At 40.7% G+C, this 25,551-nt stretch overlaps 1 protein-coding gene across 4 annotated transcripts in view; it reads left to right on the plus strand.

Annotated features, from left to right (window-relative positions):
- LRCH1 (leucine rich repeats and calponin homology domain containing 1) overlaps window positions 1-25,551 on the plus strand; it is a 216,840-nt gene that overhangs the window by 186,907 nt on the left and 4,382 nt on the right. For 2 of the 4 annotated variants that reach the window (XM_066380988.1, XM_066380991.1), the window contains 3 exons: window positions 1,564-1,673; window positions 4,122-4,259; window positions 7,618-7,695. In XM_066380988.1, the coding sequence (XP_066237085.1) occupies window positions 1,564-1,673; window positions 4,122-4,259; window positions 7,618-7,695 (326 nt within the window). Of the gene's footprint in view, window positions 1-1,563; window positions 1,674-4,121; window positions 4,260-7,617; window positions 7,696-18,126; window positions 18,833-25,551 lie in introns of those variants that run through there. The other 2 variants (XM_066380987.1, XM_066380990.1) reach the window with 2 other exon arrangements.

The following is a 25,551-nucleotide window of genomic DNA, read 5'->3' on the forward strand; positions in this document are numbered from 1 at the left end:
TCACTTCTCTCCAGGGTTCCGGAAGGCATCTTCTCCTTTCTCCTTTAACTCTTAACTCAAGGGTTTACTAAGATGTGGCAATTTTCAGTTTTCCATAGAGCATCAGAATCCTGATTCAAATATTTTAGAACTGATTTATAAAGAAAATAATGAGACATGAGAAGTATAATGCAAGTCATTTTTTAAGATGGTTTGGTCCAGAGATACAATTTGAGATTAAAATGACAGGGTTAAGTGAGCATGGAATCATAGATTTGATGGAGTGGACTCGAGGTTTTTTTATTTGAAGTGTATTTGTCAACCATATTTAACCTAAAAAATACTAATAAATTGAAAATAGCTCTTAAAGTGGCCCATAGGAAACGTTTGTCATAATAAAAGTTGCATAACCTTGTTCTACATTATTTCATTATGGTGGATGAGATTACTAGAATTGCATAATGCTAATGCAAACTTCTACCTCGTTTTGATTTTTAAAATTGGAGTTCTCTGCCCAGACTTCCCTGAAGGGTTTGCTGACCCCCCCCCCCCCCCCCACACACACACACAGATAGTCTGATGGGAGCCAGATGCGGCTCTCGCCAGCTCTTTGCCCCTCTTGTGAGCTTGTCTTAATAGGATAAAAATCTCAAGTGAGAAAAGAATTCAACTTTAAATCTGCCCAGGGCTTTTGTATCCTAATAAAACTCTTTGTATCCTGATACACACTCTTGCTCTAGTCACTCTGCTATGTGTAGAGTATGTTGTACCCTCTTTATTAGTCTTTCAAGGATGCTATCCTTCTGAGCTTTGGAGCATAGCTCTTTTCTGTAGCCAGATGCTTAACTACTTTCGGAGGGAGCACCGCCGTTAGGTGCTATTCTTGGAGGTTGTAATTTTAAGGATCTGAAGCCAAGGATGATCTTCCTCTGATCTTGCCAACTTTTCTGAAAAAGTTGCTCATCTCAAAAGAACTAACTTTTTGGATACGCTGTCAGTGACCCAAGAGAAGCAGAATTTTTCTGTTCCACACCCAACTGTGTGAGCCTGTGGAACAATACTTAGTTATTAACCCAAGTGTATGGGAGTGTTAGCCAACAAAACATTACCCTGTGCTTCTCTTAAATAGAGACTTCTCATTTGAAACAGATTTCTCTGAGTTGAATGAATAGACTGCAAAACCTCGAGTGTGAATGAAAACTTAGAATGAAGGCATTGGAAAAATGAGAGGGAAGAGTTCATGGAGAAAGGAGAGTTAATGGATAAAGGAGACATCTTTCAGAGAGATGGCCTGGACTGGTTCCAAGGGTGACCCAGGCTCTTCCCTGGATTTAGTTTATTGTCATTAAAAACGACAGTTTCCGGTAGTCCATACAACCCAGTATAATTATAAAATACAATCTTCTTTAGAATATTTAAATCACGCTTTCATGTGAAGTCACACTTCTACCATTGTTTTTGTGAGTGGTAAATGAATTATTTTGGATAAATAAGAAAACCCATTTGCTTAATTTAAATATGAATAGTGTTTTGACAACCTATACTAGAAACTCCATAAAGGCTTTTCCCCCCTTTCTGTTACAGTGTTTCTAAGACCTCAGAGAAATTTGGAATCTATAGACCCACAGTTTACAATTCGGAGGAAAATGGAACAAATGAGAGAAGAAAAAGAACTTGTGGAGCAACTCCGTGAGGTACCCAGGAAATATAGAAGTGAATAATAATTTGCAGAATTGCAGCAGCATTCTATATCGTTGACTACTGACCAACCTGGTGGTCAGGGGCACCATCACCCCTCCACAAAGCAGTAAAAAATTTGAATATGACTTTTGACTCTACAAAAACTTACTACTTGTTGACCAGAAGCAATACTGGTAACATCAACAATTAATTAACACATATTTAGTATGTTACATGTATTATTTACTGTATTCCCAAAACAAAGTAAGCTAGAGAAAAAAAATATTATTAAGAAAACCATAAGGAAGAGAAAATATACTTACAGTAGTATAATATATTTATTGGGAAAAATTTGCATATAAGTGGGCCCATACAGTTAAAGCTTGTGTTGGTCAAGGGTCAACTATAATTTTTAAAAAGAGATTTTAAAGCACTGTGAACACACTAGTTTCAAATCTAGCTAGGTCACCTACTGACTGTTTGATATTGGTCAAGTCCCTCAACATCTCTGAGTGTCAGTTTTTTCATGTATTAAAATAATCCGCCTGAACTGTGGTAGCACAGTGGATAGAGCATAGACCTGTAATGTTGAAGTTCCCAGTTGGAAACCCTGGGCTTGCTCGGTCAAGGCACATGCAACTAGGAGTTGATACTTCTCACCCCCTGCCATAAAATCAATAAATAAAATCTTAAAAAAAAAATAGTTCCAGTCTACCTTAGTATGGTTTTGTGAGTAATATGAGAGACATGTAAGTAGAACTACTTAATGCACATGTATAAAGCTAGTATTATTTCAATTCAGGTACATTTTAAAATAATACACTGCTATTTATTTACTTAATGATAATATTTCATTAGTTTAAAGATATTTATAGTTATCCTCACTTTATAGCCCAAAATAGAACTTTTTTTTTTTTTTTTTTTTTTTTAAGAGAGATGAACAGAGACAGACTTCCACATGCAGCCTGACCAGGATCTGCCCGGCAAGCCTGCTAGGGGGTGATGCTTTGCTCATCTGGGGCCCTTACACCGATGCAACTGGATCCATTTTTTTAGCACCTGAGACAGAGGCCGTGGAGCCGTCTTCAGCACCTGGGGCCAAGTTGCTCTAATCGAGCCATGGCTGCAGGATGGGAGGAGAAGAGAGAGAGAGAGAGAGAGAGAGAAGTGAGAGGGGAAGGGTGGAGAAGCAGATGGGCTTCTCCTTTGTGTCCTGACTGGGAATCGAACCCAGGACATCCACACGCTGGGCCGATGCTCTACCGATGCTGAGCCAGCCAGCCAGGGCTGGTCAGAACTTTTTAATCCGTCATTTATTGCAGTAGTTTCCACTGCTGGACCACAAATCGGTGCCAGTCCATGAAAGTTAGCCACCCTGATGTTATTTATATAAAGGTATAGACCCTGTGGTTATCCTCACTCTGTGTCCCAAACTGCTCAGGATTTTAATCAGTCATGCAGTGGTTTTTAGCCACCGGTTTGTCAACCAGTCTGATGTTAATAATGTTAAAACCACCAATTTAATGGACATAATGAGATCCTACCAAGGATGAAGTTTTGTGTCAGGTAACATTGAAGATTTTAAGCTCTGATGGTAGAGACCATGGCTAATGTTTGACCACTTTTTTGCCTAAAAAAAACAGGGAGAAAAAAAGAACAGTTTGTATCCTCTTTTAAATCTACCTCTAGCTGCCTTAGGTAGAGCAGTATATTTTGTCCTATAATTCAATATGAAACTTCCAGTATTTTTTTACAAATGGCATCAAAACCCCTATAATGTTTTTGGAGCTGTGTATCAAATTCTCATTTAAAATTTTTTTCCAAATTACAAAAGAAAATTTATTACTGCTTGGCCTCCAATTTGAATATGCAATTATCATCTTATGAGGTATATATTATTAATCATGTATCTATTTACATTTGTATTCATTCTTCAGGGAAAATGCTACATTTTTTTTAAGAGAGAGAGACAAACGAGAAAGAGAGATGAGAAGCATCAACTGTAGTTGGTGATTCAGTTCATTGATTAAAAATGCTACATTCTTTTAGAAATCCTTTGGTTGTCACCTTTTGTAAAAAAAATAAATTTTAATTGAAAATATAACACAAAATACTCTTGATTGGAGAATAAGAGAACACAGAGAAATGCAAAAGAAAAATAAACCATTTCTTATTCTACCACTCAAAGACAATCACTGGGAACAGTTTGGCTTCTAGCATTCTTTCTGCACTGAAGTTGTTTTTGAACTGTGAGCATCTCATGTACTGTCATGTGCCACTTAACAGTGGGGATATATTCTGAGAAATGTGTCCTCAGGTGATTCATCACTTTGTAAACATCATAGATGCACTTACACGAGCCTAGATGGTACCGCCTCTTACACACCTAGGCTGTATGGTGTACAGCACACCACTGTATATGTGTCTGTTGCTGACCAGAGTGTCCTGCTATTCCCCCACAGAGCATTGAGATGAGACTCAAGGTCAGCCTGCACGAAGACCTGGGGGCTGCGCTCATGGACGGCGTCGTCCTCTGCCATCTGGTCAACCACATCCGCCCGCGGTCTGTTGCGAGCATCCACGTCCCCTCACCAGCAGTTGTAAGTAACACCACGTAACGGGAAACTAATTTTCCCAGAAAACTAACTCTGGGGAGAGTGTTGCTGGCTAAAGATGCGGATGAGGTCACCAGAACCTTCCTCAAATCCTCTCTTTTGGGTCCAAACCACTAGAAGAGCAGAAAGGAGTCGCTTCGAAGGAAGCAACATTTTCACTGTGAAAAAGGGAGAATACTTAAAATAAATATGTAAGTGACAAAGGGAATTTATTTCAAATATAGAGAAAATCACATTTAAGAAATTATTCATTGGCTCTGAAAAGATGTGGGTTCTGTGTGAAAGGGCAGTAGGAGCCTGTCAAGCCAGAGGTTGACCAGCAGTTGTTAATGCAACAATTTTTTAATCCTTCCCAGTGCTCAGAGGCACCTTGGGGGTACTGGGGGGGTAATGGAGAATGTGAGGCTAAGTAAGACTCCGTTAGTGCCCTAAAAATCCTCATCTCCTCTGCAGGGGGGATAAGGCTGGTATGTTGAGCCTCCTCCTGTATATCACAGAGTATGTTGCCATCCAGAAGCTACAGAGTTACTTTTATCGTCAGTCAGATGAGTGTGGAGAAATCAGGGATAAGCTTGTCTTTGAGGCCTGTGTATAGGGTTCAGACAAGTAGAGAAGAAAGAATTTCTTTTTTTTTTTTTTTGTGGCAGAGACAGAGAGAGTCAGAGAGAGAGACAGATAGGGGCAGGCAGACAGGAAGGGAGAGATGAGAAACATCAATTCTTCGTTGCGGCTCCTTATTAGTTCATTGATTGCTTTCTCGTATGTGCCTTGACTGGGGGGCTACAGCAGAACGAGTGACCCCTTGCTCGAGCCAGCGCGACCTTGGGTCCAAGCTGGTGATCCTTGCTCAAACCAGATGAGCCTGCACTCAAGCTGGCAACCTCGGGGTCTCGAACCTGGGTCCTCCACATCACAATCCGACGCTCTATCCACTGCGCCACTGCTTGGTCAGGCGAGAAGAAAGAATTTCTATCCACACTACAGTATTTGCTGTTCTTTAGATGAGGCAGGAAAAAGAGTAGGGGCTAAGAATGCAGAGTTTGGATTCAAATTTCAGATCTACTCATAAGTTGTATGTCTTTAGGAAAGTTATTTAACTTCTAACTCAATTTGCTTTTCCCTAAGACCTATACCATACTACATTATAATTTTCTTTTTTTAAAAATTGATTTTGAGACAAAGAGAAAATATCAATTTGTTGTTCCACTTATTTATGCATTCATTGGGTGATTCTGTTATGTTCCCTGACCAGGGATTGACCCCTCAACCTTGGCGTATCGGGCCAACACTCTAACCAACTTAAGCTACCTAGCCAGGGCCCTATCATTTTCTTGAACTTGTTAATATTTTGAACTAGACTAAGTAACCATGAGGATTGTGTCCTTCACATTCACAGGTGCATCCTTAGCACCAAATAGAGTCAGACACAGTAAACACTTGATCAGTCATGGGTGTCCCATTTCTACCTTTGTGCCTTTTCTACAAACGTGATTGACAACATTAAGCATTCTAACTTTTCATTGAGGAAATCAATCCATTTTTTATGCCAAGCTAAGGGAATGCAGTGGTAAACAGAGTCACTATTATTGTCAGTGTGCTGAGAGTCTCTTGAAATGGATTTTCTCAGTCTTCAACAATTTGGTGAGCTAACCATTGATATTCCATTGTTTGTAATTTGTATAATTTTTGATTCTTTGAACCGTTGTACTTGTAGCAAGTACTTTTCTAACTGAAATGAGGCAAAATCTTAGAATGGGCCCTCCTTCACTTCCAAAGTTGGAAAAATTTTCTTTATGTAGCTTGCGACCCACTTTCATTGACTTGACTGGGTTGACCTAAATATTTTGAATGTGTCAAGCATCTTGGGAGTTTCAGAACAGAACCTCCTAATTTATAAGTAGACAAAAGAAGATAATGGGCCCAGAGGGTCAGAGACACAGACATTAGCATCTCATTGTGATGAACTGCCCTGTGTGCTGTGCCAGGACCTAGTCATCTGATATCCCCATCACGCTTACCCATTTCTGTTCCTTCTCTTTGCATGAGGCTAAATGTGGTAGTTTATTCCTATGATGTGCTGGGGTGAGCAAAACCACCGAGCAGCTTCTGGGCCTTTGTAGGCCTTGTGTTGGAGGACACCATTTCCTTTCTAGCTGATGTGGAGAATATCTTGCTTAGCTTACAAATTAAATTGTTCCACCTGAAAGCCGGCCTGTTTGCTTACCTCTCTCCCTCCCTCTCTCCCTCCCTCTCTCCCTCCCTCTCTCCCTCCCTCTCTCCCTCCCTCTCTCCCTCCCTCTCTCCCTCCCTCTCTCCCTCCCTCCCTCTCTCCCTCCCTCTCTCCCTCCCTCCCTCTCTCCCTCCCTCTCTCCCTCCCCTCCCCTCCCCTCCCCTCCCCTCCCCTCCCCTCCCCTCCCCTCCCTCCCTCCCTCCCTCCCTCCCTTCCTTCCTTCCTTCCTTCCTTCCTTCCTTCCTTCCTTCCTTCCTTCCTTCCTTCCTTTTCAGGGAGTGGAATAGAGGAAGTCCCTTTTATTAATAAATACTGTACAAATTTAGCTTTATGCAGATTGGTGTGGGCCCCTGAAAAAATGGAATCAGTACTTCACTGTCACTTGCTGTTAATAGGGTAAGGTCAGTCTTTATAAAACATTGCTTCTACATCTGGACTGTTGGAGTCATTCATGCTTCTTGTCTTTTTGTTTAAAAGAACGAATTGTAGAATATTAAAACTTAGCAGTAAAGCTTTTAAAACTTCCCATGTAAAAATTAAAAAGTGTGAATGAAAGATATACCTGTTATCCATGCCACACCTTAGAGGTCACGTAGTCAAGATCAGCTCTATTGTGAGAGGCTCAGTTAAGTCCTTGACATCCACTTTGTTCAGGACCATGTATTTTGATACTGCCTCTCTAATTAAATTCATTGCTTTAATGGGAAGGAGATTAATTGGCGTGGTGAATTTAAACCTTCATATAGAAATATATTTGCCGATAGGAAAAGGTGATGTTAATGGTGTATTTTTAGGTGAACTAAAGTAGGTTACACAAGAGTATGGCCCCATAAAAATTTGCATGTATGTATGTGTGTTTGTACTAATGTCTTTGTAACACAGACATGTATGTATACAATGTCTGGAAATGTATAATCCAAAATAATAATAGTTCTTATCTCTAGGTGGATGTTTCCGGATAGATAAGTTTTTTGTGTTCTCTATTTGTTTATATATTTCTTTTCTTCAGTAAACATGTATTACTTGTGTCATTTAGAAAGTTTAAAGTATAATGTATTATTAAAGTTGTTTCTCTTTTAATAATTCATTATTTCTGCATATTTGCATTTACAGCCAAAGCTTAGCATGGCCAAATGCAGAAGAAACGTGGAAAACTTTTTGGAAGCATGCCGAAAATTAGGAGTACCAGAGGTAACTTAAACTTGTCCAAATAACCATGTTTTAGTAAAGATTTTATTTAATATGTGTTTGATCCCAATGATCAGATACACAATTTTGTACATACTTTTTATCTCAGGCTTTCTAAAAGAACAATATTAAGTAAGTAGTTTATAATTTTAGTTTAAATTTCTCTATTGTAATGAAATAAAAATGTCTTAAAGCAGTATGGTCAATTGTGAGATGAGGAATATGATTTCTTTAAGGTTATGAGATAAGTGTGTAATTACAAGCTTGAAAAAAACATTAGTTTGCTTGATTTTCTACTCCAAGAGCACAAAGTGCTGAGGCTCCATCGGGGAGGGGAGACTTCTGGAGCTGATGGTTTTCCTTGTACAAAACTGAAGCAGAGTGAAGCTGCGGTTGACAACTAATTTGTTGATTTTCATTCCAGATAGTTGCGTTTTGGGTATGTGAATCAAAATAGCCAGCATTAAATATTAATTATTATTATTCAATCATTATCATGAATAATAATGTTTGTATGTTGCCTTATAATCTGTTAACTGTTGGCATTTACCTTTCCCCCTTTAGTCTGCTGTAGACCCCTTTGGCAAGTGGCTGTGGCCAGCCCAATGCTAGTTTGTTACGTTTCTTTCTCAGGAGCTAAGCCCCAGCCTCAGCTACTTCAGGGCTGTTAAAGACTTTGTTATTAGTATATAACATTAGATGATTTCTTAGGGAGACAAAAGCCAATCCACTCAGAATATAGGGGTAAGTTGAGAAATAGATCATCATTGTGATAAACAGAAATGGACAGAAATTCTATTTCTTGTCATTTCTTCTGGAATAACATTTTCTAATGTTCCAGTGATAAAGTGACTAAAGGCTCTATCGTGAGATACTGTTTTTGAGTGTGTGAACAAATTACATTTTACTCAGTGATAGGAGTTAGTTATTGAAATTGAGAAAGGCTTGCCTGTCTGTCTCCCTCCCTTCCTCTGTTCTTTTTCCCCTTCCTTCCTCCATTCTTTCCTTCTTCCTTCCCTTTCTCCCCCCCTTCCTTCCTTCCTTCCTTCCTTCCTTCCTTCCTTCCTTCCTTCCTTCCTTCCTTCCTTCCTTCCTTCCTTCCTTCCTTCCTTCCTTCTTTCCTTCCTTCCTCCCTTTATAGTTTGGTGAGGGGTTAGGGGTGGGCTTCAAATCTTATTTGAAGAAAAATAATTACTATAGCATCTTTAAGTCAGAGCTGTTATGTCAAGAAAAAGAAGCTTACCAAGAGTGTCATCTTTATATATAGACTAAATGTCTGCGATCAATTCAATTGTCTTTCAACAATGTTAATCTGTGTGTCTGTATAGTATGTGTACATTTTAATACTGTATATGCAGTCTTGGCTTAAGATATTTGTGAAAATTTTTATACGCATACCTTTTAAAATAATTATATGTTGTCATGGGCTAATAAGATTTCCCATGTGTGAGTCAAAACTATCATACCGTGTCAGATGGTAAATTATTTGTGTCTGTGCTAGAAAGCTCTAATGAGTTATGACTTAATCCTCTGTGGTGTTTTTAAACTCATCCAAGTTCTCTAGCCTTATGGTAATACTAAATGAAATGGAAATGCATGCTATCACTTACTGTAAAGATTGATAATTACAATTTCCTTTTAAGGTGAGCAAATGGAAATAATAACAATGCAGAGAAAAATTTATAATACTTTCTGAATTATGCCTCTAACATTAATAGGTAACTCATAATTCCTGAGAAGAATTATAAGGAGTAAATGACTTTTTCTTAGTATCTCACTTAGACCATTTTTGAAAAAAAGTTTTTTTAAGATTTGAGATAACTTTTAAGTTTGTGTTGTGTATGTGTGTGTATATACATATATATTCACCTTGGTGGATATTCCAATCATGTTTTACTGGTGACTAGAGTTACATTAAGTTCATTACTACTAGAAAAAAGTCGGTTGGTTAGTTTTAGCTAGTAGTTAAACTTCTTTAACAAGATATGTTAAAAGAAGAAAATAATGTTCTCGTGGAAAGCCAAGAATTGGCATAGGAAGGCAACGGACAGATCTTCCTGTACGCTCAGAGGGGTGTATTCTCATCTCCTCCGGGAGGAATGAGGAGTAAGTTACTGGGAATAAGGAAATATATCATTAGGAGTATGATACTGAGTTGGGGGAGGGTAGAATGACACACTTCCACATATTTACATTTCACTGGTGTAGAGGGTGGATGTTTTGAGTGTATATGTGACATACTACAGTTGATTTACACTATAAATAAAGTTAACTCAAAATGGATCAAAGACCTAAATATAAAGTCTGAAACAATAAATTACATAGACGAAAACAAGTACTAAACTTGTGGACCTTGGTCTTAGAGAGGATGTTATGAATTTGACCTTAAAGGCAAAAATAAATGAATGAGACTGTATCAAACTTAACAGCTTGTGCCTAGCAAATGAAACTGACAACAAAACAAAAAGGCAGCCAACTGAATGGGAGAAGGCATTTGTAAATAGCAGCTTCAAGAAGGGGTTAATACTCAAAATATATAAAGAACTAATGCAACTCAACACCAAACAAACAATCCAATTAAAAAATGGGCAGAGGCCTTGAACAGACACTTCTTCCAAGAAAGCATGCAAATCGCCAACAGATATATGAAAAGATGCTCAGCTTCATTAGCTATTAGAGAAATATAAATGAAAATTATGATGAAATACCTGTTAGAATAGCTATTATCAATGGACAATTAATAACAAGTGTTGGAGAGGTTGTGGAGAAAAAGGAACTTCATTCATTGCTAATAGGAATATAAACTGGTACAGGCACTATGGGAAACAGTATCAAAGTTTCTCAAAAAATTAAGAGTAGAGTTATCATATGACCCAGCAACTCCTCTTCTGCATATCTACCTGAAACACGTGTCAAAGATATCTGCACCCATATGTTCACTGCAGCATTACTCACGGTGGCCAAAATGTGGAAACAACCCAAAGTGTCCTTCAGTAGGTGATTGGATATAGAAGATGTGGTACATGTATACAACGGAATTCTACTCAGCCGTGAGAAAAGATGAAATACTGCCATTGGCAACAACATAGCATGCTAAGTGAAATAAGTTAGAAAAAGTGAAGAGCTATATGATTTCACTCATATGTGGGATATAAAGCTGAAAGCAACAAATGAACAAACAATAAAAACAAAAATGGGTAAACAGACAACAGTATGGTGGTTACCAGAAGGAAGGGGGTGGGAAGAGAGTCCAGAGTAAATGGGGTCGACTCTGTATATGGTGATGGAAGAAGATTTGACTTTGGGTGGTGAATACACAATAGCATATACAGATATACAGGTGATGTATTACAGAATTGTATACTTGAAACCTATATAACTTTAGAAGCCAATGTCACCCCAATAAATTTAATTTAAAAATAAGTAAATAATATAAAAAGACTGTTACCTAAAAACATTACATTTTTTTATTTTCTTAAGACTTATTATTTGGGTAAGAAATATTCATTGACTTCCCAGCAACAAACAGTTAATTCCTCCTAATTTGCAAACTTTTTCGACTTCCTTCTCTATTCATAACTTACACCCATAAGTCATAGAGATCTTGAAGTCTGGTTTTTTTGTTTGTTTCTTTTGTTTTTTTTTGAGACAGAAGACAGGAAGCGAGCGAGATGAGAAGCATCAATTTGTGGTTGCATCACTTTCGTTCTTCATCGATTGCTTCTCATAGGTGCCTTGATGGGGACGTGAGGGTGCTCGCACAATGCCAGTGACTCCTTGCTCAGCTCAAGCCAGCGGCCATGGGATCATGTCAGTGATCCTGCAGTCAAGCTGGCGAGCCTGTGCTCAAACCAGTGATCAAGCCTGGGACCTCAGTGTCCCAGGTTAATGGGATATCCACTGGGCCACCACCAGTGAGGCTTGAATTCTGAATTTTTTAAACTAAATGTCTAATTGACAATAATACATCATCTACAGAAACTGCCAAGTCAGGGGTGTGTTTTAAGCTGACTTTGTTGCCATTTGTAGCAGAATTGCAGCTTAAACTATAAGCCAAAGTCAGGGTTGGCAGTTTATATAATTGTTCACATGGGTGGAATGTGGTCACTGAGTAGATTTAGTTACATATTACATATAAAGTAATTCAGTGAGATGGAAACAATTTAAAAATTGTTCCAGTTGTAGTTAATAGTATTTTTTTTTGAAGTCCTCATGGACACATTCCCAGGTATCTGCCTTGGGGTTGGTCAAGGTTTGTGAATCATTTTATTGTTTGCTTAGTAGAGTGGTTCTGGTGTGGCTTACCTTGGAACCTGGTATTTTCAAGTTGGCGGCATTCACAATTGCACCGTGTAAGCAACCTAGTTATTTGCAGGTTAGAGTATAGAAAAGTAAGGGCACTCTAGACCTCTGTTAATTGTGACTTTGGAATAAGTCTGGATCTATACCCGTGAACCTCAGTCCAGCGTCAGGAAGCTCAGGACTGGAATAGTGGACAGCACAGGTAGAAAGGAGGTGATGTCACAGAAGGAAGTTGGTGATTGAGTTCTAGAGAAATTGTGTTAGTGTGACAGCAGGCCTGAGTTGAGAAAGAGGTTTGTTCATGAGAATGGCAAGCGGAGATCATTAAAAATGGACTGGAAATCGTACTTTCTGGCCAGTGTTATTTTCAATGTAGGAGGCAGTATTTCTTCAGATGGTTATTTCACAAGACACTTCCCTATCTGCTGCCCATTCCTTGGGTTTTGGTTTTGGGTTTCTGTTTGGGGCCAGTTCCCCAACTAAGGTGTCACGAACTGAAGGAGCCTAACCTAGAATAAGGGTGAACGAAGACTATCTGTGAGCAGAGAAAGGGAAGGCACAAGGTTTGGGGTTAATGATCACTCGTTATGTGCCCTGGGACAAACCCCTAGAACTAGTAGTAGTTAACCTTTTACTGAGAACGTCTAAATGTATCATCTCAAATGCTCTCTGTTGAGGACTTCTTCATTAGGCAGAATTTTTAAAAAATCACTTTATTTTCTAAATCTTTTAAATTAAACATATTGGGGTGACATTGGTTAATAAAATTATATATTACTGTTGAGGATTTGATGTAAAATATTGTATTACCATACATTGATGAAACTGAGGTCCAGAGAGGTTAAATAATTTCCTAAGTTGTACTCAGAGCTGTTAAGCAGCAAAGCTGGTGTTTGAATCTGGGTCTGTGAACATGAAGAACCCCTCTTTCCAGCACAGAGGCCCTCTTGTTCCCCAGAGCCGCTGTGTCTTTTGACTGGGCAACAGGGCGTGAGGGAAATCCAGGCAGGAATCTATAAGTCACTCCTGCCCTTGTTTCAGCCAGAGCGGTGTCTTTTGCCTATGAAATATGTTAAATTTCCAGCTTAAAGTTTTTCTTTAGGAGGGAAAAATGTTCTGTTGATGAACATAGTTTGAAAACCACTGGACCCCAAGGTTCCTTTGAGCTCGGACGCCCCACAGGAGCTCAGGTGCCTTCAGCTCCGTCATTGCTTCCCCCCCCACCAGCTGCTTAGCCGCAGAAGTGCCGGAGTCACACATCATGACACCCTGGAAAGTCTGGGGACAGGGTGACGTTGCTAGTAGTATCCCATTGCCCCGGGTAGTCTTGGGGCCACTGGTCAGACTTAGCAATTGTCTGTGACTGCTGGTGCAAGCTTCAACTTGGTTTTGATAAAAAACCTACCTTCAGTGGGTTTCCTAATTCTTCAGGAAATAGTTTTTGTTTCACCCAAGAACCTGACTCCAGTTAAGCCTGAAGGTCATGGGGTCTTTATGGACATACTGAGGCTTCCTTAGCCTTTGCTGAGTCAGCTTGGCCACTCCTGGCCTCTGAGCTTGATAGAGGGGCTTTCTGCTTGGCTGTTGGATGTCACCAGATAGATCCAAATTTAGGGCTCTTTAGCATTGACTCTGGTTGAGATAAATCTCTGATTTATGAAAATCGAAAGTATTAAAAAGTAGATAATTATTAGGTTCACTGGGGAAAGTTTTCTACTTAATTTTAAATAAATAGCTTTGGCCTCAGACCTCTTTAAGGAGCAAGATGCTTCCTTAATTTAACAGACTTGCCCTCTTTAGAAGTGAGGAGGAAACTTAGACTAGAAATGTACTTTGTTTTCTAGCTTTGTAGTCCTTCATATTGATCATTGTTTCCAGAGAGAAAGCAGAGAAGAGGATTGAGGGCAGCCCCTCTGTTGATGGTGACAGACACCTTGGTCATCCTGTCCTCTACTGCCTGCCCTGGAAGCACAGAGCCCAAGGGCCCCTGTGGTCTGTTGCAAGTGGAAGGTTTTCATTCTGTGTCCACAAGGATAGGTCACTTAGTGTCCTGCAGCTTCTGCATCAGCCAAACAGAGTTAAAAATAAAATCCTAAAGTACGTTCAGATGCTCACAATGATTGCATTGATATAAGCAGAATTATGGCTGAGTCATATTCATACTTGCATGTTATTGCCTTCTATAATGAGATCTACTGTAGTTCCCCATGTATAAGACTGATGAGATCTACCGTATTTCTTCATGTATAAGACACTCCCATGTATAAGGCTCACCTTAAGTTTGGGGCCCGAAATTTGAAAAATATTACATAAAGTTATTGAACTCAAGTTTGTTTGTTTTTTGACAGAGACAGAGGGACAGATAGAAATAGACAGGAAGGGAGAGAGATGAGAAGCGTCAATTCTTCATTGCAGTACCTTAGTTTTTCACTGATTGCTTTCTCATATGTGCCTTGATTGTGGAGGCTACAGCAGAGCGAGTGACCCCTTGCTCAAGCCAGCGATCTTGGGCTCAAGCCAGCAACTTTGAGCTTCAAGCCAGCAATTTTTGGGCTCAAGCTAGCGATCATGGAGTCACATCTATGATCCCACGCTCAAGCCAGTGACCCTGTGCTCAAGCTGGTGAGCCCATACTCAAGCCTGATGAGCCCATGCTCAAGCCGGTGACCTTGGGGTTTTGAACCTGGGTCCTCCATGTCCCAGTCTGAGGCTCTATCCACTGTGCCACCACCTGGTCGGGCTCAAGTTTTATTTATCATAAAATTTATACAACTCCTTGGCTCTGCGCAAAACCGGAAATGCAAGTAAAAACATCTACACCCACTATATAAGACACGCCCAGTTTTTAGACCCCGGATTTTTTGGGGAAAGGTGCGTCTTATACATGGGGAAATACGGTATTTAAAATTACCAGTAACCTTTTTCCTACTTTACACCTGTTGTGAGTTTAGGAAATGAGACATGTAACTGATCTGAAGCTTTTTGTTAAAAGACATTTTATAAATTGAAGTGTATTTTCTGTTGTTTCTTGGGAATAGAAGTGAGTTCCTTATCCTCTTTGAGCTTTATGCCCATTTTCCCCAAGTGAATGACTTTGGTTTTAATTTAAATCATAGCTAATAAGCACTTTGGGGGCAGGAGGGTGAGATTCTTTTTATAAGATTGATTTTAATTTTCCATGTACATCAGTTAATGCTGAGGTTGGATAATCAGGTGCAGACCAGCACGTTTATTATTTTTTAATATAATTTTTAAAATTTGTAATTTATTAAAAAGAACCAGTGTCTAGCTTGTAAAGTCAGTCACATTTCTTATCGGTAGCATGTGTTCACCACTGTGTGTCTTCTGGTGGCAGGGTCACCTGTCAGTCATCTGACAGCCTTAGATAAGTGCATGATTGAGAAGAAACATTTTAGGAACAGTATCTTCAAAAAGTTTTAAATTTCATTTCTAGATAAATTAGATCACCAATATTAATATTAGACCCATCTTCTAAGCTTATAAAATTGGCAGTTAGTTCTCATATATTTGGAAAAAACTCCAGAAACCCTTTCTGACCTCACTCTTCTTTCTGACAAACTACATTTTGTCAATCAGAGCTGTAAATTTTCAGGATGATCATCAATATTTTTGCACTATGATATTTTAGCCTTAAAAAATTAACATTTTTGAATAAGTGAATATACTCTAAATTTCCTAGAAATTAGACTTGCTTATACTCAGAAAATCTGTAAACTAGACCTTTGCCAGATCCATCTACGTTTCTGTCTGTGTGCATAGTATTTGGGGAACCAGTGCCCGTCTTTGATACTAATCGCAGTCACACACTGAGTGAGTGTTGCCCCTGAGAGACTCCACTACTCCTCTGGCCAATGTGATTTCTGTTCACCGCCATTAGAATTAGCAGCTGCATTTGCCTCATGGGACTCAGTATATTCACTGTTTTCCAGATGCCTTTGCAGTAATTACTAATGCTGTGTAGATACATGGTGAAGTATTGCCTCTTTAAAATGTCCATCTTTTTTAGTATTTTCTTATTTTAATTTTAAGGAAGAAAAAGTATTATCTCTAAATGCCTCTCAAGAAGACTGAAGTTTGGGAAGTACAGGGTTGGAAGGCTCCCAGGTCCCCCTAGCATGTCCAGCCCTGGGTCCCCTGGTGGCGTCCTTGCAGAGGATTCCGATGTCCGGTAGACTCAGTGGCTCTCAGAGGGCCACAGCGGTCCACCCTCCACACATTAGGGTGACTCAGACTTTTGCCTAACAGTCTTAGACCCATGCGTTTTCCTTTAGAGATCACAGTTTAATTTAATCAAATCACCATGAACTGTTAGTCTGAGTTAAGCCCAGAATCTGTGGCATCATGAAATTGTCGCCAGGGTACGACAAATGGCCCGTTGCCCACGGCGTGAGGAGGGTGCTACTGAACAGGCGCACTTAAAGCTGCAAAGGCGACCTGGCTTGAGTGCTCTGATGGAGCTGCTGGGAAGCAGACTGGACAGACATTTTTCAAAGGGTTTGGAAATTATTGAAACATATACTGGAGGTAGAATGATCTGCTTTTAACCTGGACGTACCACTTTTGTGAAACCACATTTTAGTTTAGAGATGCCTTGTATCTTATGTCTGCTTTGCTCGGATTTCACTGGTATTGCAGTGGAAAACTTTGTGTCTTAGGTATTTCCCCATCTGTTCATCTTTGATTAGCGTCTCTAGTGAAATCCTATCTGTGTGTAGATGTTTTATTTCTTGGGAAAATAATAGCGGCAGTTTGATTTTTCAAAATCTACTGAGAAAAGATACAATCTGAATAGATATAACATATTATCTTTAAAAAATTGTGTTGGGTATCTCTACTTTCATAAATTAAAATAAGATGAGAATGTCTTTAATCTTATTCAACCAGCTTAATAATGTAGTATTCCTCCTTACCTGAGGGCATCAAGATAACTTCAGAGAATACAAGCATGCCAAAAATCTCTACCTTAAAATCATCTTTCAGCTGCTCAGTGATTTACATCTGCTGAGCGATGAGGCTAAAACAAAGGGCAATATGGTATCAAAGCATGTTATACAACATATACTATGTATATTTTAAATGCTTTAATTTAGAAATAAAGCTGCATTTATAAAGTATATCACAAATATTTTCAATCCTTGTTTAATTCAGACACAAAACTACTTTTACTATATGGACATATCAATTGTAATCACTGTCAATTTTAAATTGTGACTTCTGGTTCAGGAATTCAATGTATCATAAAACTTGTTTGCTTCCTGACAGTAACAGACATGTGGAGTTCAAGTCAAAAGAATGAGCCTCTTATTTTTGCATTTAGTTGATAAAGTAAGGGCTCTGCCTCCTTATATGGAGATTGTAAGGCAGACACAGCTTTCTTGGAGAGCTGTGTCCCATCCACCCCATGCCTATTACAAAATAACCCTGTGTGGGAATGTACTTTTATTCTAACCTCATCTCTAAGAAATCTCAAGATTTTTGGTTTATGTGTAGTTGCAGAAAACATTAAATTTAATGTAATTTTTGACACATGTAGGGATACAGTTAGAATTAGCATTCCTCAGAGTTTATGACTAATCCTAAAAGGAAAATAAGTTAGCTGTCTGTGTTAAAAGCTTTGTATTCATTCTTCAAAACTCATGGTAAGAAAAGTACATTAAGAGGACAATGAGGAGAAGTGGGGATTAAACTCGAAAGTTTATATATATATATACACATTTTTTTTTGTTGTTAATAAGGTTAAGACCTAAATGTCCCAAGTGAAAAAGTCTTATTTTTATGCCATTAGTGAGCATACGATACCACTTGAATATCAAAACTGTTGAATGCCAGAATGATATATAAATGGCAGAACTTTCTATTCCTCAATAGTGAGATTGTGGGTGAAGGAGTTCTTTGTTCTATTTGCATAAAATATGTTGGGTGTGCTACTTTTCTTTTGGGATAAAGTTTGAAAGTCTTTGATGGTGGGATGGGTCATACCTGTCTGAAATAAGTGGTTACTCTTGCCATTTGCCAGTAACTAAAAATGTGTGCTTCTTTCCAGCTGTTCTTCTGTGTATTTTTAATTGTATGCACTGTCTCTTTCTGTTCTAATGGCTGCCCTCGGAATAGGCTGACCTCTGCTCTCCGTATGACATCCTGCAGTTGGATTTTCGTCACATTCGAAAGACTGTTGACACTCTGCTGGCACTCGGGGAGAAACCCCCACAACCAACTTCTGCCCTTCGCTCCCGGGACCTTATAAGCTTCTGTCTTGTCCATAGTCTCTTTATAGTGCTGATCTATATCGCTTACCGCTGGAATGCCCTGTCCGCATAACGTCTGCATGTGCATCCAAGCGCTCTGCTCTGTTGCCCTGCTCCATCGCAGGGTCCTTTCTCCCTTGAGTCTTTGCCTTGCAAACTTCCGTCCCTGTTACCTCTTCAGTAGTCTCTCGAGCTGTGAAGTTGAACACTTACAAGTCGGATTTTCCAAAAGCACAAACTTTATAGAATGCAGTCCCGTTAAGTAACTCCTCACTTACCGAAAAACGGTGACAACAACGTGTCCTCATGCCTTGTGCTTCCTTATTCACGTAGTGCCAGCAGCAGGGCTCTGCACCTACTCTCCCTCTCCCCGCAGCCTCACTGCCCGCCCGGGGCAGGGGAAGAGGTTTTGTTTAAGTCCAATCAAACCTAGTTCAGGACTGGGCAGTGGAGCTGCAGAGGGACTTCCCCTTCCCTTGCAGGGAAGTCAGACACCCAGCATTTTGACCCAATTTGGTCTATAAAACTCTTTAGCAAAAGCACTGTTGGCCAAGCTGAAAAATACCACCCGGAGAATGACTGCTTTGCTGGCTGTTCAGTTGGATTCCTCCCTGTTTCCTGCTACAGGAGCTGTGAGGGGCTCTGGGGAGGGTGGCGTCCACTTCAGTCCTGCTGCTTGAGACAGCTGCGCAGTGGGGTACCGGGGAAGGGAGGAGCCATCTCTGTACGAGTGCCACTGGGAAGATATGCTTGCATACCAGTGCCCATAGATGTTTACTTCTTACTCCTTGTCAGCTTCTGTAGGCTCTTAGAAAAGCATTTTTCCAGAAGAGATTTCTATTTTTAAATAATGAAATAGGTCATTTTGGCTTTTGCTACATGCCATCTTAACAGCAGGTCCAGAATATTACAGATTTGACTGTTTTCAAATAACACCCTGAGTCATGGAGCATTCTCGCTCCTGGGGCTTGTGTTACTGTGGCAGGAGCTAATAATGAAATTGCTTTTATTTCTGACGAATGTAATTCTCTAATAAGTTGAAATTTCTATTGAACCTTTGTTAGCAAGCTGCTTTTATTTTTAAGTAAGCTTAAAGGATTATATGTATATTATATCTGCTTTGGAGCAGTGTGGGCAGTTTGTAATTAAAAGATAAAACCAACAGAATATTATCTAGGCCAAGATATTCCTGGTTCTGGGATGTCTTTTTCTAATGTGAGGAGACCCTATTTTTCAGTCTACTTCTGGTTGCCAAGTACTATTTATTAAATTGGGGAGCTGATTAACTTCCTTGAGATAAATTTGTGATTCAAAGAGATGCAGGTGGTCTTTATAGATGGCTACTAAGATAATAATTGTATTTTTATGAACATTTCCATGAATCCAGGCTACCTGAGAATATAGAAAAACCCACCCATTAGAAGAATATATTTATAAAGATTCTTTGTTGCTAAATCAGCTCAGATTTTCTAACAGGAAACATTCTTTACATGATAATATCTGAGTTAACTGAGCCTTTTCCTTCGGATTTTGTGTTGGTTGGTGAAATACAGGGTATGTGGACGTTATTGAATTAACCTCAGTTGTGTGTAAATAACCTGCAGATATACTGAATTGCCTTTGGTGCTATCATGTATTCTTAAATCTGTAATCATAAATCCCTTGTACAATATCTGACAACACCCTGAGCCATAAGTTGCCTAATAAACACGTTTTGGGTATTATTCCAAGTTTTTATTGGCCCACGGGTGCGTTTATTTGTGCACACGCTGAGTAGCGGTTAGCGTTTCCTTCCAGCCCTGAGGTGCTTCGAGGCTCTTGTTCATGATCAGCAGTCTTCAGGGGGTTTTTGTTTTTGTTTTTTTTCCCCCTTTTTTATGGAGGGGCAAAGAGGGAGAAGAGAGATGACTCACTGGGTGGCCACCTGAAAGAACATTTTATCAATAAAAACTGAGTAGACCAATCGTGAGGTCGGAATTAATTTTCTGTGTTGACTTGATCTCATTGTTCTCCAGCTGCGTTCAGATTTCAATTCTGGTGTCTATTGTCTGGGCACACTTTCGTTTCTCTTGTCATTCTTGTATCTGTACTCAGCTGGGCTGCTTCCCTTGGGATCTGTCGGATGGTATTTTTTTCATCAAATAATATGGCAGCTAGCAGCACACAGTTAATTTAGCCCTTTAGGCAAAACTTGGAATGAACTGTCTTGCCCGTTGTCAGACCATTAATTTCTATTCCGAATATTAAACCTGTGGATGGTTCTTCTCCAGGGTGCCCATACACCAGCTCCTATGCTAGCGCGGTGCTGCCATTGCCGTGTGGCGGGGGTGCTTGGCTGACCCACTTGCCATCTGCAAGGTGGTCAGGGAGTTAGTTGTGTGATGTGTACGGCCTACTAAATCTCCTTCCTCTGACAAGAAAGATCATTTTTTCAGTACTTCTTTCTAGTACCTGACAAAAAGAACCAAGAATTTATTTACATTTTCTTTTTTAAGTAGAATGACCTATTTGACAGAGAAAGTGTCAGGATTGCCACGACGTATGATTAACTAGTTCTGTCTCTTTATGGATGTGTGTTTCGTATGCAGCTTACTGTCCCCTGGGGAAGACACTTGTGAATTGGGGCTAGGGAAAAGGGGGCCCTGCAGAACCCCAGAGTAAAATGATTCAGTTGGAATTTCATTAGTGAGAGCAGATAAGTAAAGGCACTGGCTACCCTGATGCCATTTGTAAGAAATTAGGTTCAGTCCATGGTGGTTTGGACTGTCTCTCTGTAATCCATACCCCTGTCATGATGACAGCAAGTCATCAAGCGGAAGTTGTTTCATCTTCCGGGTAAAGGTAATGGTCAGTAGATTTAAATCTCAGGAAACTGAAGTTACTTAGATTAGGTGAAAAAAATATTTTAATTATTTTATTTAGATTTTTTTTTTCTTTAAATTAGGCTTCAGATTTTGAAGTCAGTTCTCAATAAACAATCCTATGTAGATGTCTGCTTTTTCCCCTTCTTTGACTATCAGGGTTTGGTTCTTTGGGTTTTCACCACAATTTTGTTTATGCTGTGTTCCTTTATTCATCCCACAAATATGGAAGAAGCATTCTTTGTGTGAGGCCCCATGGTAGGTCTTGGGTATAAAATGGTGACCATGACACATGACTTTGTCCCAGAAAGCTACACACTAGACCAGGAGTCGGCAAACTTTTTGTGAAGTGCTAAATATTTTTGTCTTTGCAGGCCGTGCAGGTTCTGTTCTGACTACTCTGCTGTTGCAGTGTGAAAGCAGCTGTAGACGACTTGTAAATGAATAGGCCTGGCTGCGTTGTTAATAAATTTTTTTTTTTCTGAAGTAAGACGTGGGGAGGCAGAGAGACAGATTCCTGCATGCGCCCAACGGGGATCCACCCGGCATGCCCACCAGGGGGCGATGCTCTGCCCATCTAGGGAATTGCTCTGTTACAACTGGAGCCATTCTAGTGCCTGAGGCGGAGGCCATGGAGCCATCCTCAGCACCTGGGCCAACCTCACTCCAATGGAGCCTTGGCTGCAGGAGGGGAAGAGAAAGATAGAGAGAAAGGAGAGGGGGAAGGGTGGAGAAGCAGATGGGTGCTTCTCCTGTGTGCCCTGGCTGGGAATCAAACCTGGGACTTCCACACACTGGGCTGTCACTCTACCACTGAGCCAACCGGCCAGGGCCTAAACCTTTATTTACAAAAACAGGTTAGGGGCTAGATTGGCCAGCAAGCTGTAGTTTGTAGATCCTTGATCTAGTGGACAAATAAAGAGGAACTCATTGTGATAAGGACCTGTAGTATCAGGTACCAGATTCTGGACCTGACCTTAACGAGGGGGCTGAGCAGGTGTTCTTGAAGCCCCCAAGAACTGTGCTGTCTACACTGTGACCTAAGAGACTTGTAGAAGTGGTCAGAGGAAGGGGATATGTTGTGGCTTAAGAAGGTGAGAGAAGGGGCAGGTGTGTTTGGCAATGAAGTGTTGGAAGGCTAGAAGGGAGCATGGCAGGAAAGCAGAGACTCCGATGAAGAGCAACAAGATGTCTGTGTGTCAGAAGAGTTTGATGTGGTCGCTACGTTGCGTTGGAAGGAACTGGTCCTCCATGTGCTCCTGTGGCAGAGCAGGAACATGACACTCTCTTATCTTAAAATACTGTAGACCATTTATTTTACTTCAAGTTTCCATCAATTTAGTACCAGGAATTACATTTTAGAAACAGACTGGACGAGATGAGATATGCTGATGTGAGTGACTTCATTTTGTCCAGCAGTTGGCCTGGAAGGAGCCGTGTAGCTGTTTGGGAGTACGAGCTGTGTGACTGCAAGGAAGTTACTTAAACTGTCTGCATCTTGGGGTTTTTTGTTTGTTTGTTTTTCTTTGTTTTTGTCTGTAAAATAAAGGTATTATAACTATTTTACAAGGCTGCCATAAATAAACAACCAATGAAAATCTGCAGCATCAGTGCCGGGCTTGTAGGAAGGGGCCGGCAGGAAGTCGAAGTTAGCGTTTAGTCTTGACAGGCCGCCTGCCCTTCTAGCCCTGTCGGCTGTGGTTCAGAAGACGGGTGGGGGAGGGGATGTGCACGGACCTCAGGGATTCACCACGGAGAAAAGGGGCAAGGCATGAGGTCTCCAGGGGGTCAGAAGCATTATTTGTGTGCAGGATAGTACTCCATGACTGTTTTTGCAAAGAAACAACGAAAGAAGTTCATGGGTGTCCTAGAACCGGGTGCTGCCGTATTCTCACGGGACGCCATCAGGTCCTCTGACATTGAATTTTAAATGCATTTCAAGTAAGTGTCATGTACAACTATCTCAGCTGTAAGTCCGTGATATACAAAGTGAGGTGGCCCTTTTCTGCTATTTCTCATCCAGCTATAGATCTACAGCAGTTCCTTTCCCACCCCACCCCACCTCTAGCTCACAGCAGGTGGTCCCTCCTCTGTGGCCGCCAGTGTGATGGAGAATGGCCTCCCGGCCCTGTCGTCACTGCTCTCTCCGTTTCTGGCAGCCCCTTGCCCATCCTGCCAAGCAGTGCTGCAACTTGAAGTTCTCATCAGAGTCTTCCCGCAGGCCTGTGATAGAAGAACCGGAACTGCCGTGTTGTTAGAAGGTTACTATCTTATCCTAGTCAGTCTTCTTAGGCACCTCCATCCCCATTAGCGTAGTCCGGGGGCCCTCTGTGTTTCTTCAGGGGTTCTGACTGGAAGGAGGAAGGCACTAAGGATGCAAGGGCTGCCTTTCATGTCTTCTGTTTGCTCCTCATTCCCAGCACAAGGGCTGAGGGGAAACTCTTAGATTCTGCATCTGGTTTAAGAGTGAGGAGACCAGGAAGGTGAGAAATGCTTGTTAGAGAAATAAAAACATGAGAGAGACAAGGACCTTAAGCTAACTCGGTCAGTTATATCTCGAAAGCCCAGTTAGCAGGAGGATGAGGCCTCAGTCCTGTCCCCTCTCTGTCTCCCTGGAGCCCTCAGTCCTTCCCAACCGTGATGACCAGCTTGGGACCTCCGCAGCCCACTGAAACCACTGCTCATCAATGGGCTGGGGCAGTCATTAGTGGAGACCTGTCCCATCTCAAGCAGGACACACAATAGGATACCTAGTCTTATAAAAGCCATGTGGTACACAGGGATTAGGCCCTGTGGAAATATTAGTACCAGAATTCAGGAACATTCAAGACTAAACATAAATAAGCACTGAGGTCAAGAAACAGAATGTTGCCTGACCAGGCGGTGGCGCAGTGGATAGCAGGGGACCCCAAACTTTTTACACAGGGGGCCAGTTCACTGTCCCTCAGACCATTGGAGGGCCAGACTATAAAAAAAAACTATGAACAAATCCCTATGCACACTGCACATATCTTATTTTAAAGTAAAATAAAAAAACGGGAACAAATACAATATTTAAAATAAATAACAAGTAAATTTAAATCAACAAACTGACCAGTATTTCAATGGGAACTATGCTCCTCTCACCACCAATGAAAGAGGTGCCCCTTCCGGAAGTGTGGCGGGGGCAGGATAAATGGCCTCAGGGGGCCGCATGCGGGCCATAGTTTGGGGACCCCTGGGATAGAGCGTCGGACTGGGATGCGGAGGTCCTAGGTTTGAGACCCCGAGGTCGCTAGCTTGAGCACGGGCTCATCTGGTTTGAGCAAAGGTCACCAGCTTGGACCCAAGGTCGCTGACTCGAGCAAGGGGTTACTCGGTCTGCTGTAGCCCCACGGTCAAGGCACATATGAGAGCAATCAATGAACAACTAAGGTGCTGCAACAAAAAACTAATGATTGATGTTTCTCATCTCTCTCCATTCCTGTCTGTCTGTCCCTATCTATCCCTCTCTGACTCTCTCTCTCTCTGTCTCTGTAAAAAAAAAAAAAAAAAGAAAGAAAGGAAGAAACAATGTCTTGTTCATGACACCTTGGGCATAACTCTCGTTTTAAAATTTCTCTCTTTGTTTCTTGCCCAGTGTTCTGTCAGTCTCTTAATGTTTTTCTTACTGATTTGTTGAGCTTATGTGTCATATAAAATCTTTGTAATTGGATGCAAATACTTATTTTTACAGTTTACCTTTTACTTTAGGAATTTTTTTTGACACACGGAAGCTTTAAATTTTTAAGCAATACATTTTTTTTATCTTTTCCCTTGTGATTTTTTTTTTTTATTCAGTGAAATGAGGGGAGGCAGAGAGACAGACTTCCCTGTGTGCCCTGACCGGGATCCACCTGGCAAGCCCACGAGGGGGTGACGCTCTGCTCATCTGGGGCCTTGCTCCATTGCTCAGCAACTGAGCTCTTATTAGCACCTGAGACAGAGGCCATGGAGCTATCTTCAGCGCCTGGGGCCAACTCACTCCAATTGAGCCATGGCTGCAGGAGGGGAAGAGAGAGAGGGAGAGAAGCAAGAGGGGGAGGGATGGAGAAGTACATGGGAGCTTCTCCTGTGTGCCCTGACTGGGAATTGAACTTGGGGCATCCACACGCTGGGCCAACACTCTACCACTGAGCAAACCAGCCAGGGCCCTCCTTTGTGATTTTTTTATATTGCTATTTTAGCTTAGAAAATGCTTCCCCGTATTTTTAGAAAATACTAAATATTCATCTACATTTTATTAGGAGAGATTTTTTTAAAAATGAACTCTTTAATTCATTTCACATTGATTTTAGCATAAGGTAAAAAGTGAAGATTTTATTTTTTCCCCAAGTAATGCCTTGTACCAGGAACTTAACCATAATTAGCAGCTATTTATAATTTCCTGCCAAACCAGATGTTGACTTGGC

Source organism: Saccopteryx leptura, chromosome 4 (assembly GCF_036850995.1).
Source record: "Saccopteryx leptura isolate mSacLep1 chromosome 4, mSacLep1_pri_phased_curated, whole genome shotgun sequence".
In the NCBI taxonomy this organism is placed as follows: domain Eukaryota; kingdom Metazoa; phylum Chordata; class Mammalia; order Chiroptera; family Emballonuridae; genus Saccopteryx; species Saccopteryx leptura.